At 37.6% G+C, this 19,473-nt stretch overlaps 4 protein-coding genes across 6 annotated transcripts; 2 read left to right on the top strand and 2 right to left on the bottom strand.

Annotated features, from left to right (window-relative positions):
* Window positions 1-1,542: 1,542 nt before the first annotated feature.
* LOC114721063 (vegetative cell wall protein gp1-like) lies at window positions 1,543-2,397 on the bottom strand. Its single transcript, XM_028906870.1, has one exon. It carries the CDS (start codon window positions 2,305-2,307, stop codon window positions 1,807-1,809), a length of 501 nt encoding a protein of 166 aa, XP_028762703.1. The 5' UTR covers window positions 2,308-2,397; the 3' UTR covers window positions 1,543-1,806.
* Window positions 2,398-5,042: 2,645 nt separating this feature from the next.
* On the bottom strand, window positions 5,043-8,448 carry LOC114721068 (putative glycerol-3-phosphate transporter 4). 3 transcript variants are annotated; one of them, XM_028906876.1, is made up of 4 exons: window positions 7,332-8,448; window positions 6,094-6,639; window positions 5,452-5,496; window positions 5,043-5,251 (listed from the first exon to the last, which is right to left on the bottom strand). In XM_028906876.1, the coding sequence occupies exons 1-3, from the start codon at window positions 8,269-8,271 to the stop codon at window positions 5,459-5,461; spliced, it is 1,524 nt and encodes a 507-aa protein (XP_028762709.1). In that variant the 5' UTR covers window positions 8,272-8,448; the 3' UTR covers window positions 5,043-5,251; window positions 5,452-5,458. The 3 variants fall into 3 exon arrangements, with proteins under 3 accessions (XP_028762709.1, XP_028762708.1, XP_028762710.1); XM_028906875.1 differs by having other exon boundaries at window positions 5,043-5,496; XM_028906877.1 differs by lacking the exon at window positions 5,452-5,496.
* Window positions 8,449-10,403: 1,955 nt separating this feature from the next.
* LOC114721029 (50S ribosomal protein L19-1, chloroplastic) lies at window positions 10,404-13,322 on the top strand. The gene is made up of 5 exons (XM_028906817.1): window positions 10,404-10,525; window positions 10,611-10,982; window positions 11,585-11,671; window positions 11,755-11,888; window positions 12,954-13,322. The coding sequence occupies exons 1-5, from the start codon at window positions 10,502-10,504 to the stop codon at window positions 13,060-13,062; spliced, it is 726 nt and encodes a 241-aa protein (XP_028762650.1). The 5' UTR covers window positions 10,404-10,501; the 3' UTR covers window positions 13,063-13,322.
* Window positions 13,323-14,327: 1,005 nt separating this feature from the next.
* On the top strand, window positions 14,328-18,476 carry LOC114721030 (vesicle-associated protein 2-1). The gene is made up of 7 exons (XM_028906818.1): window positions 14,328-14,746; window positions 15,594-15,664; window positions 15,757-15,838; window positions 16,236-16,351; window positions 16,437-16,571; window positions 17,347-17,421; window positions 17,860-18,476. Exons 1-7 carry the CDS (start codon window positions 14,686-14,688, stop codon window positions 17,977-17,979), a joined length of 660 nt encoding a protein of 219 aa, XP_028762651.1. The 5' UTR covers window positions 14,328-14,685; the 3' UTR covers window positions 17,980-18,476.
* Window positions 18,477-19,473: the final 997 nt, after the last annotated feature.

Raw genomic sequence — 19,473 nt, 5'->3', positions numbered from 1 at the left:
AACCAAGTCACATTGAATTAAGCTTCAGGAACTGAGTTATGATCGAGTCAAAATTATGAAGACAGATTAATATTTCTTATTTTATATTAATAGATAAAACTCAAGCTTCCGGATGTCAAAACGAGACGGCGTAAACATGTGGCTAACGTGTGGATATGTGATTGAGAAAAGTATCATTTTGGGATAACGTGGAGTTGCTTTTAAATATGATAGCTTAATTATGCTTATGGTATTTAATAGGCTGATAATTCATGAGTGATTATGTGTTGTTGAAATAGGCTGGGTTCAGTACAGGACAGGTCACGAGCCACAAAAATTAGTGCATGACAAGTTTCACGTTACAACACCTTTCAAGTGGAATCTAATGCCGCTTTAATCTTTTTTTTTTCCCCTCCCCATGTTGTTGTAAATTCTGTATATGGCTATAATCTCAGGATGAATGAATACGTGTTGGAATAAATTCACGGAATTTTGGAAATGCTTGTCTGTGATTTTGTGCTCTCTGTATGGTTGCTTCCTCTTTCTAGACTCTTCTCTCCACTACCCTCCAATTTCATAAACAATAAACCACAGCCACACAACACTGACTTGTAACTCCTTTTTACTTTTCTCTTGCCATCATACTCACTCGGAACTTGACTCCAGCAAGTCTACTTTACTTTCCCCTTCTCCAAAACCCCCCCCCCCAAAAAAATTGTTCGCTATCCAATACTAAATATGAACATCACGAATTTAAATCTTGCTAAATCTATCCAATTGATACACCTATAAGCTTTACTATTTCCATGTTGTGCTGGTTTTGTAATTAAGAGAATTATAACGAGCTTTTAAAGGAAAAAAAAATATAAATACCATAAAATCTTAATGATATGTTAGAGGTTGTCATCTTCTACAATAGAATTTGCCGTTGTTAGTAAAATCTTTTAGTAATAATTTTTTTTGGGATTTGGTGGCAATTTTTCTTTTTAAATATTTAGTTTCCTTTATTTTTTTTTACCCAAGACATATTTTTCTTCTTTTTTTTCTTTTTTCAAGAAAAGATGACTACTTTAATTTTCTGACGCATTAGCCATCATAAAATATTTATTCATACAATGTAAAATAATAATTATTGAGAAAATGAGTTTGATCTCTCTCTAATCATAATGAGTTGGCAAGTTCATTTTTGTGAGTGAACGATTGTAAAAAAAATAAAAACAAAATCCCAAAGTGGCGACTCCCTTCTTCAACGCTAGCTCCCACATTTTCCACTCTCAATGAATCAACACCTTTCCTTTTTCCTCTTTCCGACACCACCCACTTTCTTTCTTACCCAACCCCCCAAACTATCTCTGTATCCACGGATTTCACAAACCCAGAATCATATTATCAGGGACGTGTACCTTCATTACTAGCAGGAGTCTAAGACGTTTACTTGATCTTGCATTGGTTATAAGCTAACCATAAAATTCTTGTGAAGACTTGGAGCTACAATTGAGCTTTGTTTTTGCAGGAAAAAAATTGTGAAGCAAGTAGGTGTTCTGTAGTCTGTGCCACCAGGAATAGAACCAGAGAAGAAATCAGCAAATCTCTGTTATTTTAGCAGCAAAACAGTACAATGTGACAAATGATATATATCACTAAGATAATCTCACCCTGCCGAACAAATCACTAGAGGATCACCTCAAGAATCATCCACAAAATCTAAGAGAACTGAACAGAACAGAAACAGGGGTGGGACTCAAAAACAAAAGGAGTTAAAAAAAACAAAAAAACTACCCAGATGCATATATGAATCTACACGTATTTCAGGCAAAGACACTGAATTTAAGCAAGAAACAGAGCAGCTCCTCCGCACAAGGCCGTCAAGGCCAAACTGCTTCCATGAAGAACGGCGGTGTTGTTGGGATTCGATGGCGGCACTTGACCTGTTGGCGACGGCGTTGGCGGCGTCTTCGGCGAAGGTCCAGGAGCGTTTTTTGGGGGAGATGGTGGACTAGGTGGTGACGAGGGTGAGGGTGAGGGCGACGGTGACGACTGAGGTGTAGAAGGAGGGGGTGCAGGTGGTGAGCTTGCTGAGGGGCCAGGGCTTCCGGGACTCGGTGACGGTGAAGGAGTTGGGGAAGAAGACGGCGGAGCAGCCGTGGGAGAAGAGGCTGGAGGCCGGGATGGGGCGGTGGCAGGGCCTGACCTGCTCGGAGAAGGCGTTGCAGTGGTTGTTGGCGGCTTAGCAGATCCTCGCGGCGCAGGTGAGGGAGCCTGGGCAACGGACAATGAGACGAGAGCCAAGGACATGGCTATCACGAACATGGCACGTGTAAGCGCCATGGCTGGGGAAAAAGATAAAGCTTGAGAGTTGCAGAGAAAGCGGGGGTAGTAAGAGGCCAAGGAAGGGGGTCAGTGTGAAGAACAGAGGAACTCGGCTGTGAGATTCATATATAGCAAGAGATCAGCCTCTGCTTATGTCACACCTGGATGCACTAATCTTACATCCTATCAATCAAAGTTGACACGTATAAAAATGCTCCAATCCGATACGATACCATTAGATGCTAGGCAATCATAAAAAAGTTACAATCACTTTTATTTTTCTCTTCAAATATATGATTATAGAATTTTTTAAAAAAAACATAAATAAAATTTGCTTAGAAATTGATAGTTTTAAAGTCGCTAAGCAAAATCAAAACTTGAAGTGATTGGTTTACTTCTGATTGAAAAAGAATGTTATCTTGTGGATTATGGAACTAGTGGTTCTTATTTTGATTGAAAGTACAGCGGAGGAAAGATAAGGAGGCATTCTGGTATGCTGCAATGAAAAGTCGTTTCTTTGTGAAATGGTTGCGTTTTGATGGGTACAAGCTGTGGAAGAATAGTAGTGGTTTTGCCAGAGAAATGAATAAAGATGAAGAAACAACTTAAAAAAAGGGAGGGCCGGTTCCATTTTCCTGAGTTGTTTGTAAAGAAAGAGAGAAAAAGCAGGAAGGATGCGTGTGTCCCCAGTGGAGAAAAGGCACTTTGCCAAAAGCCAAAGACCATAGACAAAAAGGAAGGATGTGGTAGGCAATTGTGTGATTTTATGTTTTGGGACTTGTTTTCATTCATATGATAACAATATACATTATCAGATCCACAGAGAAGAAAAGGATCATTCATTCTGCAACATCAAAGAAGATTGTGTGAGAAAATAAAGAGAGTGATGGAAGGCAAAAAAAAAAAAAAAACAGAGCAACATAAAAAGTGAGTGTTGCAAAGGTGGGAAGGGCAGGCTGTTAGCCACCATCACAGGGGATTACAATGCTGTTAAGTAAGTAAGAGTATACAAGTTGTCCTAATAACGTCACATTTATCATTGTGATTAAATTGTATAAAACTGAAAAAAAGAAGAAGAAAGTATTGCAGTTTACTTTTCACAATCTTCTTTAGATAAAAAAGGAGAAATCATTCTTAAGATAGTTTCTTTCAATTTTTAATTTAGTATCTACGTATTTTTTTATTAAATTATTTAGTTTTATTTTATTAGCACAATTAGTTTTTGTACATGATCTACTAATACTAATGGAGCAAAGTTATAGAGATTTATGGTGTTACAATAGTAAAATTAAAAGATATAATAAGAAGAAAAACACATAAATATTAATGGAAAGAAATTATAGTTACGCCAAGAATGGCTTCTCAATAAATGAAAAAGTGATATTGATGAAAAGGAATGCGCAAAGCAGCAGAGAGCAATGTGGGAATGAGAATCGAAACTGCTCATTTAGAGAACGCTCAAGCTAAGGTTTCTGACTAGTTTTTTGAAGTGCTAATTTCGTTACTTGTATATTGGGTTTAGCTAGTGCTTGATGCTGATTCTGTGGTTTGTTAAACGCGGCATGGACCACAACCAGAAGTCCTGGGGTTACAAGTCAGTCAACTAAGTCAATTCTTCAGCTTTGTCCAATTTCATGTTCGAAATGACAGAATTAACCCCCTCCAGGTTGAAAGTTCCTCATTTTTTCTTGGTCAAAAACACTTGAGCAGAAAGTTTAGAAACGAACAAAATGCAATTAATAGAGGTGAATGACTGTGTGGCCTAGGTCTCATAAGGTGAGCTGAGGTGGGGTTGCAGAAGGGACGGTGTAATATAAGGAGTGGAGCTTTTCACCAGACCAACGCACCTTCCCCGCCTCCCGGCGGGTGGGAGGGGTTAGAGCAGCCTACGCAAATTCATAGCGTAAAAAAAAAAAACAACTAAAAACTCTTATCATCACATTCATTCATAACGTTAAATTCTTTATATATGAATGTTACAGGGGAAAAAGCAATATATGCCACAATTTGTGATCTCGTGATAGTAACTTTGACGAAGTTATGAGTTGCAAGCTAATTTAACAAAGAAGGAAAACCAAGCTCTCTTGCTGAATGTAAAGGCTTATAAGAAGAAATGAGAGTCTGTGCAGTGATAAAGTGGAGCTTTCCAAATAGACGGGTCCATCCCTACATGTTTCTCACGATACTAATAGTAAACAGCCGCGTCCTTGGCACAACCCGGTACAACGCCATTTACTTATTCCATGTTTCCCATTCAACGTCAGCATGAAATATCATATCATACCAGCCTGTCAAACACTCACAGGATGTGCCCCTATCCTTCTTTCCCTTTGTCTTCTTGGAAGCTTCTCACAAAACTCCACATTCTCTACATTATTAGTGGACTTGTGAGCATTGCTTCATTAGCACGCCCATTGACCCAAACCAAACGCGACTACGCCATCTACTTTCAAGTCTTACACTATCCCTTTTAGAATATAAGGAAAAGAGTACACTATTATCCCGTTTGGTATGAAGTATTAAAAATAAAAGATATAAATTAAGAGTGGGATTGAAAAAACCTACTAAAAGAGTATATGTGAGAAATTACTTATTACATGGAATTAAACAAATCTATGCATGTGAGAACATGAAATACCATGACCCCACAGAGTACTCCCCATTCCCACATACATGAGTTTGTCCAATCTCATACAACAAGCAATTACTCATACTAAACTTTTTTAATGATTTTTGTCAATGGCTCCCAATCCCTATCCTTTATTTTTAATATTTCGTAGCATACGGGACCTATAATTTATGTTATTTCTTCTTGTCTTCATCCTATTCACAAGATCCTGGGATGGCCTTTGCTTTTGACCCCTCCATCAGGGACACCACACACAAAATTTAACTTCAATTCCGCCTCCTGGCTTCTGACTCCATCTTTATAATCACCACCAAAGTAACTCCCCTATTGTATCTGTACACTATATACTTCACTTGTCAGACGAACACGCCATTATCGATGTCTCAACTTTTATCACTTTTATACATAAAGTTACATCACAAAAAGAGAGGAAGCATATTATTAGCTACTGCCAGAACCACTATCCAAGTCTGGCAATTTATTTTTCTTATTAAACTCGAGAATTTAGATGCTGAAGGTTCATGAGGTCAAACTTGTGTGTCAGCGTTCCTCATTTAGAAGGGGCCGACATGCAGGGGCTGCAAAAACATCATCAGCAAGTCAGAATCATTGTAGCGATGATCAAACAGATGGATAAATATTCAAGCATTGCTTTTGACATATGCTGCAACAACTGTATAATCCGTGAGAAATTGAAAGTGCTGCGTCTTTGTTAATAGTGGGTGTGCGTGTGCATGCGGGGGAGGGGAGGGGGACAAAGGAATAATGATAAACACGAGCAATGCTACCACGCGACTTCAAAGGAGAAGGGTCGTGCCTAACCAAGCATACTATGTTTGGTTCCTTTATTTAGAATTTCAACAAAGTACATTTGCGTCGACCAAGTTTTGGTCTCACACCATGACTAATTCAACGGGGTATGGATTTTGGGTGTACTATTTTGGGAAGTGCAAAGGGTTCGGGAATCAGGACTCATGTCACGATTTCTTAAAACAAAATTTACTTCAGTTAAACACTGAAATAAGTTCAATGGCCGCTCAATTTTCAATTTGGCAACGTTCACTTCAACAGATGTTTCTGGACGATTTTCACATCATGTGCTCAGAACTGAGTCAGTGATCAAAATATCTCCAAACCACAAATCCATTAGATGAGAAGATTTTGGGACATATTACCTCCAGGGTTGTGCCTTTCACTGGAGAAAGGTATTGATTTGCCAGCTTTCTCAGCAATTTCAGCTATGACCAAACGCGATAAAAGAAGGCCAGCAGCAAAAGCACTCAACATGAGCATAATGAAAACTCCATCCCATCCTTTTCTTGAAATGAAGCCAGTAAGAAGAGGGCCAATAGCCGCACCAACTGATCCAGTGCCATCTATTATGGCAGTCACAGTAGCTAGAGCACGAGAATTACCTCTAAGAGAACTGTGTGTGCCCAAGTCGGCAGAAACCGCAGTGGTGATCAGTGCATAGGGGCCATTTACAAATAGTCCAGTCACCACCATAAGTGCGACGTTGAGGTTCATAGAAAGATTCCCATATAATCGGTACAAAAGCATAGATAAAATCGCAGCATACATGAAGCTAGCTGCTGTTATAGCGCGTGCATGCAGTCTATCAGATATGTAGCCAGCAAGAATGCCTCCAAAAATCCCCCCAACATCGAATAAAGCTGAAAGGTTGCCAGCAGATTTTACAGAGACATACTCTCCACCAATTTCTGCACCATCATAAAAAAGAACAACACGATTAACTACGGCAGTAGATGCTAATTTCAGTATTACATACTCCAATTGCAGGGGGTTTTGTATTGTTAGATGAATATTGATTGTGTAGTTTATAATTTTGGGTAGACCAAACAAAAATGTAAAAGAGGATTCAAAAAGAAACCGGAAGGAGCTGTAACTCCGCTGCTAGTAAGTCAAAAGGGATGAAAATCTAATTATTTAGCACGCCACTTTCAAGGGGAATAGAATGCACTGCCTATTAAATCCCAAAATTGATTGATTTGCCGGGTTAAAAAATTGTAAGCAGGAGATTTTGGTCAACTTTAAATACACACCCTAACATGACAATGAAATTGCTGATTTCTAGCAGGGAACAATTATAGAAGCAATCATAGATGAAGAACTGAATAAGTCTCCTAAAAGTGATTTCAAGTGCATTTTCTTGAGGGGACCGACGTGTCTCCACTATTAATAGTAATACAGTCATGGCACGGTTAAATTCTGGATCCGCGTCAACAAGCAAGCACTATAATCATAAACTCGTTGATCAATAATTGCTCTTCTGTCCTCGATCAATAACCTTGCTGTCTAATACAGATAGAAAAAAAACTAAGTGAAAAAGCATAGAAGAACTTATAATTTTAACATTTCGCTACAGCTAAAACGAAAGTAGATTCATGTTCACCTGTCCGACTTAAGTAATATGGCAACCAGTACAGAAACGTGTAGGCAACAAGCTTGGCGAAGAAAAGGCAGAGTGCAAAGGTTATTACTCCCGGGATCATACATGCTTCAAAAATCCCAACACTCTTTCTGCTCCCTGAGCCTTCTACAGAAGCCAATTCTGCCGCCCCTTCTGACGTAATACCTTTGGTAGTCTGAGGCTGAGCCTCTTCATCATAATGTACGTCCTCTGGATAAGCAGGCAAGAAAAAGTAAACAATTAAGCCCCCAAATACCATCAAAGCTGCTGGAACAATGAAAGACCAACCCCACCCAACCTCCAAAACACTAGCAGCGAGAAGTGAGCCACTTATGTTACCAACAGACGTGTGAGCATTCCAAACACCCATTATCAATCCCCTCTTCCTTTTCCCAAACCAGTTTCCGACCACAGCAACAACGCAAGGCCAGCCTGTTGCCTGGAACAACCCTGCGATCATTTGCATTACGAGATAGAACCAGAAAGAGTGAACAGTCCAGAAGTAACCCATCCCGAAAATCCCAACAAAAATTCCACTCCCAATCATCCCCGTGGTTAAGAATAATCGAAGGTCTAGAGTATCCCCCAAGTGGCCAGCAACGTACATTCCCAAAGAGTAACAAGCCAGAAACGCGACATCAATCTCCCCCAATTTCGAAGTGCCATCGGGGCCCTCAAAGGGCGCCCATCCGTCTCCAATCAACTTAGGATCGTGAGTGAGCTTAGGATTGGGGTGAGGATGCAATACGCTCTTGACTATGCCAATGGGTTTTCTAGAAGCATGGTAACAAGCATATGCTATGAATGTGATCATCAGGACCATATATCTGTAGGTTTTGAGGCGCCAATCCTTGCCTCTGACGCTTCTCATGAGAAGAATCCCAGGTGGGGTTCTCCTGGCTGTTTCAGAACGCTGACACATGCTTAAGATCACGCGAAAGAACTTCAGATGAAGCCCGGAATCATCTGTGGCGTAATATAATTTGCGAAGGTTGAATTTTCAGGAAGCCTGTACGATACGCAGAGGGGTCGGGAAAGTATCAGGATGAGAGATGAGTAGCAGAAACTGCAAAGGAGAAAAAGACGGGCGCATTGGAGGATGATTGATGTGCTGTGGAGAAAGTGCAGGGGTGATGAGCAAGAGAAATGAGGAGGAGTACGTGGCAATCGCTATGAAATTTGAATCGCATAGGGGACGTAGTTGGGCGACACGTGTAAGGGCGGGGATATAGTGCGTGCCAGAGTCGGCTCGGTTGTTCGTGACGGTTGAGTGCCGCAGAACACTGATTCTGGCGGCTGCACCTGGCATTTTTCTTGCGGGTCGGATGTGATTCTTCGAATTTAATTTTCATTTAATATTCTAAAAACTAAATCTTTATGAAGTTATTATACTGTGATAAATATATGAAATTTCTACTAATATTCGGTTGAATTATATTTATCATTTCTAGATGAAAATACACAAGAATGTTGTGGTGATCCGAAAGAATGTTGTGGTAACAAGCATATGCTATTGAATTATATTTAATATGTAAGAATGTTGTGTACATGTATGTTTATATATGAAAGTAACGCTGCTAAAAGCAATCCTCCCATCAATTATCAAAGCCGTGTCACCGGACATTTGTTTAAGCAGGCTGAGGTTCTTTGTGAACATGCATGTTGGGTGGTGATGGGCGTTGAAGAGACTCAGAAAAGTCAAATGTGTCGTAATTTTTACTAATAACTCAAAAAATGCTAATGTTTATGTAATATCAAGATATTGTTAATTGTGATGAAAAGGATGAATTAATTTTAATATATTATTCACAATAATCAGATTTTAGCGAGACATAATCAAAGGATCCAGACGTAAAATTGTTAATTGAAAAATTTTTCAAGCAAGCGCACATTCTCCTCTTTTTTTGGGATAAAATTGGCAAACCTTCTTTCTTTTCTTTTGATATTTTTGAGTCAATGACACTTTTTTTTTCCATAAGTGTTAAATTTATACAAGCAGAAGTCTAGCAAAAAATGTTAATTCCTTATAATGTGATGAATTAAGGTTCAAATCTCTTCTAAAATTAGTGTTTGACATTTGATTGCTTCTAATAAGAAGATACTTGCGCTTAAAAAAGTGTTAAATTTATGAATTTTTATATGTATTTATTTGTTTTTGGTTTAGTTAGACAAAAATATAAAGGTTAACTATTATTTGAGTCTTTTTTTAGTTAAATAGATGAGAAGAGAAAATTACATTAAATAGATATTACCTCCAATTCTAATTATAAGACCTTATTTATATATTATAAATGAGGTTTTATAGGAAGTTTATTTAATTTTATTTTTTTCGCATAAAGGAAAGAAAAAATGACCACAAAATACCATATGAATTTTAAAAAGATAAAGAAGACATCCAAATAAACAAAATGACAAAGAAGGCATCAAGTATTAATATGGAATTTTGATTTTTAGCCTAAAGACCAAAATGCTCTTATTATTACAAAAACATGCTGTGAGATTTACAACTTTCATTGTGAGAGTTACTATTTTGTCAATGAGTTTTACAATCTATTTTGAGGAGTTGGACAACTTTTCTGTAAAAAACAATATAATTCCATGTCGAATTTTACAAAATACATGGTAGGATTTACAACTTTCATAGTGAGATTTATTACTTCGTCAATAGGTTTTACAATCTGTTTTGAGGGCTGGGTAACTTTTTGTAAAAAACAATACAATTCCACATTGAATTTTACAAAATATATAATGGGATTTATAATTTTCATAATAAGAGTTACTACTTTGTTAATGGGTTTTGCAACCTGTTTTGAGGGGTTGAGTAACTTTTTTGTAAAAAACATAATAAGAGTATTTCGGTTTTTAAGCTAAAAATCAAAATTTTATATTGGTGACTGATGTCTTCTTTATTATTTTACTTATTTAGATGTTTTTCTTTTATCTTTTTTAAATTTACATGATATTTTGTGGTAATTTTTTTCCCAAAGGAAAGGGAGCGAAATCCGTTTACACACGAGGACTGTGGGGCGGATAAAATTAGATAAGGCTTTTCCTCCCTCCTCACCTCCCTCTGAGAACAACTGGGGCTCTCATGCCCTCCACGCAGTGACCATTTTCTCCATTCCTGTTAAACCCTGGTGTTCATTTTGAACATGGCGTCCCAAATTCTCAATCAGGTTATCTATTTTCGTTCCTTTTGGTTCCATTCTGCGAACGTTTTGGTGCTTGCTTTCTATTCTGCTAATCATTTGGAGATTGCAGGCGCTGTTTGCTCTGCCGCAAAACCCCAATCAATGTTTTTCCCACAAGTTGGGTATTTCTCCTATGGTGTTATGCTGCCCCTCTGCGCTTGGTTCTCGTATTCTCCCTTTGTCTTCGAAAGTTGCTTCGAGCTCAATTTTTCGGACTTGCAGTTCTCTCGTTGCTCAACCAATTAAGTCTACGTTTGTTATGAGAGCTGAGTCGAATTCCGAAGCCGGAGGTGAAGCTAGCGATAATGTTGAAGAGACTGAGTCGACTGGTCCTGAAGAAGTTCAGGAAGCTGAAGCGGAGGAAGTGTCGGACTCTGATCCTAAATTAGATGAACCCAAGCCTCCCAGAAAACCACGAGTTAGGCTCGGAGACATTATGGGGGTAATCAACCAATTCCCTTTTGTAATTTTTTTTGTCTTTAGAGGAGTACATTACTTATCAGGAACTGGGGGAAATAGGTAAGGAGATCATGTAAATCTTAGTGTAACTTATGATTGATGGGTCCATCGCCATTTGTAGAGGCACATCGTTACTTAGTATGGTGAAAATGAGCCGGTAGTGTTTGAGCTACTCTCCAACCTTGAATTCTTTGCAGGCTTGGTGGATGAGGACTTTGACAAGTATAATTCTTCCTTGATAACGGGTTGCTTCAGGCAACTTGATTTTGAGCTTGTTCCCACGTACTTTACTGAATTATTTCAAAGCCCAGCAGAAAGCATTTGTGAGATAAAGTTAGCTGTGTTTTTAAATAATCATTCAATGCAAAAATCTTGTTCGCTGTGCTGTTGAAATGCATTATGTAATTTATTTGCATAACGAAAGATTTTAAGTATAATCTCTAACAAGATAACTTCCAATTTTAAATTTTTGGATGCCATTGTCGTTGATATGGCATTTGGTTGCGTGTGTCTGTGATTCGAGCAACTGAGGATATAGGAAACTGTAAAACAAAGTCTAGAGATTCGTTGCTTCTGTTCTTGCAGATATTGAATCAGAGAGCAATTGAGGCATCTGATAAGGAGAGGCCAACTCCGGACCTAAGGACTGGTGATGTTGTGGAAATTAAATTGGTAATTTATTTTTTATCTTTTAATTTTCAAGATTCCTGAGTTGAGAAGAAATTTATTGTGGTGTTCTTGTATCCTCCTTTCAGGAGGTTCCTGAAAACAGGCGTAGGTTGTCTGTTTATAAAGGTATTGTTATATCAAAACAAAATGCTGGTATTCACACAACAATTCGAATCCGAAGAATTATTGCCGGTGTGGGGGTTGAGATAGTCTTCCCAGTGTAAGTGCCCTTGCATTATTAGACTATTATCATCATTAGCATTGGTGGATAGATCTTTTTGCTTATTGTGAGAGAACACCGTGTATTAATTGTTGTTTTCATTAGGATCTATAGTCTTCATGCTGAAAGAGAAAATCCCTCTTAATCCCATTCAAAAAAAGGAAAAAGAAAATCCCTCTGAATGCATTAAAAGACTGGAGAATATTAAATTATAATAACTTACTTAACCGCATGTACTCCAGAACGTATATCACTTCAAAGTGATATGTACATTAAATCTGTCTACTACACTTGTTCTTTGGGTAATTTTGTGGGTTGTCAATATGCGGGCTGTCAGGAAATTGACTTAGAAGCACTAACTTGTACACCTGAAGTTGACCTTGTGAACTTTATGACAGTTTGGATTTGCTAATTGAATCGGAGCTGGGCATCTTGTTCTCTGTTATTTCTCAACTTTTGTATCTATGTATCCATCCAGATTTTTCTCTTTCTCTATCAGCATAGATATACATACATACTACACACGAAACCTAGAAAATCATAATCATGATAGCTGGCATTTCTTTTGAAAATGTTGCTTGCAATAGACGGCCTGGAAACACAGCCCAATATCTCTGGCCTCTAGGAAGAATGATGGGAGATGAGGTATGGTTGAACTTTTTTATCCCAAGGAGAAAAAGTTGGCCTTTTAACTGCTAGCTTCTTGTTCAGGCAGAAAAAAAAAACTGCTAGATTCTTGTTTATCATTAATTGATAAGATATGCTATGAGTTATTTAATTTGTATGCTTTGCCTGTGGCATTTTCGTTGGACTTGAGTATACTGAGCATTCCTCGTATGACTAATGAAAATTGAAAAGTTAGGTTCAGGCAGCTTTGTTAAACCCCCACTTTACAATCTTAGATAATTCATCCATACAATGTAGCCAAATCTTCCAATTTGAGGTCGCTATATAAAGCTCATGCATGAAGTAACTTTTCGTCTCGGTAGCATTTGTTCTGAAGCTCCTTCCAGATTGTTGTTGCGGTATTCTGTCTGATATCATTGTTTATGTTTCTTGTCGCAGGTACTCACCAAATATCAAAGAAATCAAAGTAGTGAGCCACCGAAAGGTCAGGAGAGCCAGGTTGTACTATCTGAGAGAGAAGCTTCCCAGACTGTCCACTTTCAAGTGATCTGGTGTGGCTGCCCCACTTCCCCTCTTGTTTCATCCTCAAAATGGCGTGCTGAATTGGGAGAAGTTGTGTATTTCAGGGGCCGTATTTCGATTACTTCCATTCGTTTGCTGTAAAGTAAATTATGCCATTTTTTCTTTGGTAGAAAGTCCGATCATATTTATGTTTCTTTTTTTCTTTTTTAAATGCACTCTTTCTATCATATTTCCTCTCCATCATTAATTTTCCGAGCAATCATGGCAAGTATGCTTCTCCTGAAATTCCATGTGTCTCTGCCATGCTGGATGCGTTATTCCTTTTGCAGATTGTTGGCACGCTATAAAATTTGCGTCAAACGAGGTACGATGTAATCATTTTTGTTCCCTTTTTAAAGGTTATAAACTTATAATACACATATTTGGCCAAACCCCATCATCACAAACTCAGTAGTGAATCTGATAAGTTGATGAAAATGCCTGCATCGTAATGCTACGTCGTCGACCCCATTCCTTTTTTTTCCCCCTCACCCCAGCCAAGTGATGAAATTTGTATAATAAAAAAAATAAGTCGGTTATGATTTAGAAATAATTTCATTATTTAATAATTAAAATTTAATTTAATGTACTGATATAGGAATGTTAGATATGATATAAAAGATTAATGAGATAAAATTAAAAAAAATATTTAAAGAATCAAATCAAAATTTTAAATGAATTTTATATTTATAATTAGGGCCGGGAGTATTAGGTTTTGTTTCTTTTGCAGCTTCTAATCTGAATCTGAATAGTAACAAGAGTAGTAATAGTAATAATAGAGCGACTCGGTGGATAAACATCATGCTTAGCGCGGCGTTAGGTTTCTGTGCGCAGTTTCCATCTTTGGAAGATTTTGAAGGTTCAATCTCAAGTTCCATTACTTCTTCCCGGGAACGAAACAGGACAGGAAGCATCAGAGGGCATAAAGAAATCAAATATATACAGTGGGCATGCATAAATGAGTAAGAACAATCAGTATCAGTGTGCATGTACAATTATATGTACGTAGCAGGACAGTAAAATTTTGAACAGCGAACAAGTTCTTGCATAAATTAATTTAGAATAAGTTCTTAGCTTATGAATAAATTAAACAATTAGACGAAGAAAGATAGGTAGTTGAAGAAACAGACGTGGCATCTAATGTTAAGTATATTGTTTAGTATCAGGTAGAAGAATAAGTAAGGCATCGAGTTGCTGAAGCGGACGAGCCGAGAGGATCACTGGGACAGGGAGAGGGTGACGATTCTGCCCTTCTCTCCCATGAATCATTGACGGTTAGTTTTGCCGCACACATCGGATGGTGGGCTGACGCAAACGCGCCGCATCCTGACTCGTGCCCTGCTAATACCAAAGAACCCGCTCATAATTGGAGCCACCTGCGAGCCATCGGTGCTCCATGCTCCTCGTTCCACCCCATCTCGCAACCGTTGTTCATTTATCTCTTCTCTTCATATTCTCTCCCGCTTATTTCGGAACCGAAGTTTGTCACCGTCCTCCTTCTTCTCCCTTGTGGAATTGTTTTGCATGTCGCCCTCTGATGCTTCGCTGTGTTGCTGCCTTTAATTGATTGGATATTTTGAAAGCTCCGATTTTGTGTATAGGCTTCGTCATGAGTGCTGCTGCTGGAAATTCACTCATTTCTGTTACTCCTGATGAGCTCAGATTTCAGGGTATGTATTGTGCCGTACCCTTCGCATTCCTCTCCCGACCCCCTCCTCTTTCCAGTCCATTGTTTTCTTTCTTATTTTCGTATGTTATATTGATCGCTTCCCGATGGATATTTCTGCATCTATCACGTTTCCCTGCGGGGAGATTCATGCGGCAAATTGCAAACAAACTTTTCTTCGTGTCTGCGCGTCATACTTCTTTGTTCATGGATGGTGATGACAATAAGATGTTTATTTTCTGGGTCATAGTGATGATAATGAGAAATTAAGTGACCGGGAGTTAAAAAATCAACTAGAATTTTTGCGTTATAACATATATGTACCCAAGAAACCTTTGGGTGAAAGAATATAACTTGTGGAGCTTATATATTTTTCTCCAATGCAATGTTACCAACGTTGTTAAATCACTCAAAAATTACATGCAATTGGTTTCCTTCGCTTCCTGGGAACCAAAACAAGGACTTTGAAGTGAATGAAGTAAGGACGCATGGTTTTCGAATGACAGACCGGCTGGGGTTGTAAATCTCTGTCTCTCCCCTGCGATTATTAACAGCTTGAAAATCCGTTGGATGTTATTGCGGTTGGAAATTCAAGCAGAAAATGTCTCATTGATATTTCTGTTTTCAAGATTGCATGTTAGTTCTCTCTTTTGGATCAAAAGAATTGAGGTTGTGGAAAGCAGAATATTTTAATTTGACAAAGATGTCTTGAACCATGATGGAATGCATAGAAGGTTTTGCATGCAAAATGTTATTATGGGTGTCCTAAAATCCGAATCTTCTTCCTTTGTCATTTTCTTGATATAAATGTCTGAGTTATTCAGTTATTCCTGTGGAATTCATGTAATCAGTTGAGCTGGGGAAGCAAGCATTTTGTGATATTAAAGTTTCAAACAGCACGGAACACCACGTTGCTTTTAAGGTACTCCTTAACTCAATAAGTATGAACAAACTTCTCTCTGCTTGATACGCTGCTCTTTAGCTGATTCTTAGGGTATTCTGATCACTTTCTAGGTCAAAACCACTTCACCTAAGAAGTACTTTGTACGACCAAACACTGGTATTGTACGACCGCAGGACTCATGTATCATCAGAGGTGAATCCAGATATACATCTGAACAAAGTGCTATTTGGTTATCTAGTAGACATGCCTTTAGACATAAACTGTTCCATACAAGACATGGGAAGTGAACGTTTATCTTCCACATCGCTGAGAGAAATCTGTAAATAGAAGCATATTTTGGAGAATGCAATACTCTATTTGTAGTTTTGGTGGTTCCGAGCGACCTGTTTTATGGTTAAATACTTGTGGGCTTCAAAGATCAAACCTTTGATATTTTCCCCTCCTGAGTTGGCCTTTAGCGTACCGTTTTCTTATAATTTTCTCTTTTTTGTTTCAATTTGGCTTAAAACATATCATGTGTACAATTTTGCTTATGAATTCATAACATGCTGCGGCGTTAGCATCTATTGTTTTATTTTGGATTTTGCAGTCACTCTTCAAGCCCAAAATGAATATCCTACTGACGAGCAACGGAAAGACAAGTTTCTCTTACAGAGTACAGTAGTGAATCCTAATGCCAAGGTTGATGAACTTTCATCAGATACCGTAAGAAAGTCAACACTGTCTTTGTCTTAAAAGATTAGTTTTCTAAAGGAGAACTCTATCAACAACGCTTTAGTTTGGCATGCAGTTCAATAAGGATGCTGGAAAATCAACAATAGAGGAATGCAAACTAAGAGTTGTATTTCTCTGCCCCAACTCAGCTCAAGGAAATTCAGAAGATGAAGCATTGAAGAGGTCCATACAAGATCTTGATCCCGATTCTGTGAGTATTATCTTTGTTCTTCACTCCTTTGGGGTACCTTCTTTGCCGTTCCTTTTTTATGCTTCATTTATTTGGCCATTCCATGCATTTACCCAGATGTTGCATCTTGATCTCGTGTTGAGTTCAAACTGGATTGCACTTGGGCTTGTCGCCCTTTAGAAAAGAAAAACACACTCAAATTCCAATGACTCAAGCCAGAGAAATGAGAATATGCCGATTTCCATTGATGGCTTGACCGCCAAAGAGCAGAAAAGAATTAGATCAGTTTGCACATCACATTCAATTTTCGGGTTATGTGAGGACTTTTTTCCATCATATGAATGCATAGACCACTTATGCAGATGGTGCATTATAGGATTTGACTACACATATTGAATTGGAAGGAATAAGAAAAGGCAAAGAGTGGGGGGAATAAAATATACGAGAAGCTTCCCACCGCAAAATTTTATTACAGCAAAACTACTTCTGCCTCTATCATATTTCTACTCATATCAGAGTAGAACTAGAATCGGGCTATCAATGATTCATCTATCTCTTGTTCACTTTCGATTTTTCCCCAGTTGTTAATCGCTATGAATCATCTAGGAAATTATGCAATTTAAGTTTGTAATCACTCGTCATAAAAGAGTGGGAATTATTGTGAGCTCTTGCCTGCATTATGATACACAATACCCCTTTGTCCAAATTCTCGGGTAACTTATCATTGTTGTTTTATGTCAGCCAATTATTTTGTTAAACTATTTCTTACAATTTTTTTGGTTTTTTCCGAATGAAGAGTCAGGCTTTACAGCGCCTGAAAGAAGAAAGAGATGCTGCTAATAGACAAACAATGCAACTGCGACAGGAATTGGTAATTATGCAATGTTTTATCTCATAATACTCCTTTATGATCACGTTTTCGATCTGTTATTATAACAACAGCAGGAGCACCCAGGTCTCATTTGATCCTTGTGGAGAGTTTAATCATTTCTCGTCATAAAAATTATGTCCTCATTTCCTGTATCCTGATTTAATGAAAGCGTGTTGACATTTACGGAGATATAAAGCCGGAATAGGAAAGTCTGCTGGGAAACAGTCAAGTTTATGATTTATACTTTAAGGAGAAGCTGATTGAATGAGAAATGTTCAGTTCTAGTTGGAATGTTGGATATCTTTTCTGTTCTAGAATTTATTGTGATTCATGTTTAGTTTACGGATTACATCTGTAGTTTGACACCCAAGATGCGTATTACAATGGATGATTGTCTGGTGCCAATTTAACTAATGCATCAGTTTTGCTGATGTGCAGGACATGATGAAAAGGCGAAAAATTCGCGGAAGTGATCAGGGCTTTTCCTTCCGCTTTGCCATTTTTGTGGGTCTTATTGGAACTTTGCTTGGCTTGCTTTTGAAACTTTCCTTGTCTTAACCTCTGCGGACTGATTTTGTTGGGACCTTTGCCTGCACAACTTGCCCTCTTTCACTGTAGAGTTCCATGTTTCGTTGAATGAGATATTTTTACTAGCATGCTCTCTCTGTGGTTATATTAATGTGCTGCTATGGCACATTGCAACACGAACAGAAGTGGACGCATGAGGTGAATCAGCTGTAAAGAAAGAGATAAACAGAATCATGCTGCTGTACCGGAGAATCAAAGTTCCCCACCTTCAATATAATTTTCTATTTCAATTTAACACAATTTTTTAAGACTTCCCGTGTTTCTACCTTTAATTCATGGAATTTGTTAGAAAAATGGACACCATATTGAAAAGGTGGAAGTTTAGGAGTTCTTGGCCTAGCCTCCAAGGACGTGACGCCTACAAGGGTTTTTCCCCTCGGTTTTAATCTTGAGACACTAAGAGGAGGCAGAAAAAGTCTCAAATCTCACTCTAATATCAAAAGAAGAGATTTGGAGAGATAGAAAAAGCATGAGGTGGGTTTACTCTGCTTTAATATTGCCTGTCGTTTTTGTGATTGGAATTCCACTCCTTTGTCTTGAAAGTATCTTATCTCTAATTACACCAAAGTTCTTGGCATGGGGTTAGGTTATTGACTTTTTCTGAAGTTTGCCGATCCATTTAAAATGAAAGACCAGTTACCAGATCTGTCCAGTTTGAGATGGTTCGCTTTTTAAAACCATTTTTTGCCCATGCTTTTTAAAGCATCTTTCGGTAAATGAGATCAACTATAAAAATGCCAATAGAGTGAATTTTATTTATGAATAAACTATCACAATTTTATTAAAATAAAAGTATCAGTTCTTTTGAAATCATCAATGTAAATTATGTATTATCTAGCAAATGTCTCAAAAAAAAAAAGCGCGAGAGAATCACAAACTTAAAAAATTGGCGAAATTAGTTTTTTTAAAAAAACTTATACCGAGAGGAAATGGTGTGCTACACCGAATAAACAAGTTACAACATTTATTTTCTGGTAATTTAACTTTCGGCGACTTTAGTTATTTGTTCTCGTTCAAAAGAAACACAGAAAGGATGCTATATAAATGCTTATGTTATATTAATTTTGGTGTTATATAAATGCTATATAAATGGTGTTCTCGTTAAAAATAGGAAATTTATGTTATATTAGTCCTAATATAAATGCTTATGGCTCCATTTTTAAGGGACATGCTTTTCATCACTTGCAAATTTAGATCCCCGGCTAAATCTTTATATGATTCCATAATTCCCACAAATTTAGATTATATCTGATGACCCACAAAAAAGGGTAACATCAAATTATTATTTTACAATTACACGAATTCCGTTATTATTTACATAAACAAAAATAAAAAAAATCATCCTTCTTTATTATTATTCAGGATGCTTTTTATAAATTTCAAATAATCAAATTATGAATATTAATAAATTAGTTAAACATAATAAATATGTAAAAAAATAATTTTTCAAAAACATTTCTACTT

Source organism: Neltuma alba, unplaced genomic scaffold, assembly GCF_004799145.2.
Source record: "Neltuma alba isolate B1F8T4 unplaced genomic scaffold, ASM479914v2 tig00012009_pilon, whole genome shotgun sequence".
NCBI lineage: Eukaryota > Viridiplantae > Streptophyta > Magnoliopsida > Fabales > Fabaceae > Neltuma > Neltuma alba.
The sequence above is the reverse complement of the archived record's forward strand: the minus strand, read 5'-3'. Positions and strand labels throughout refer to the sequence as shown.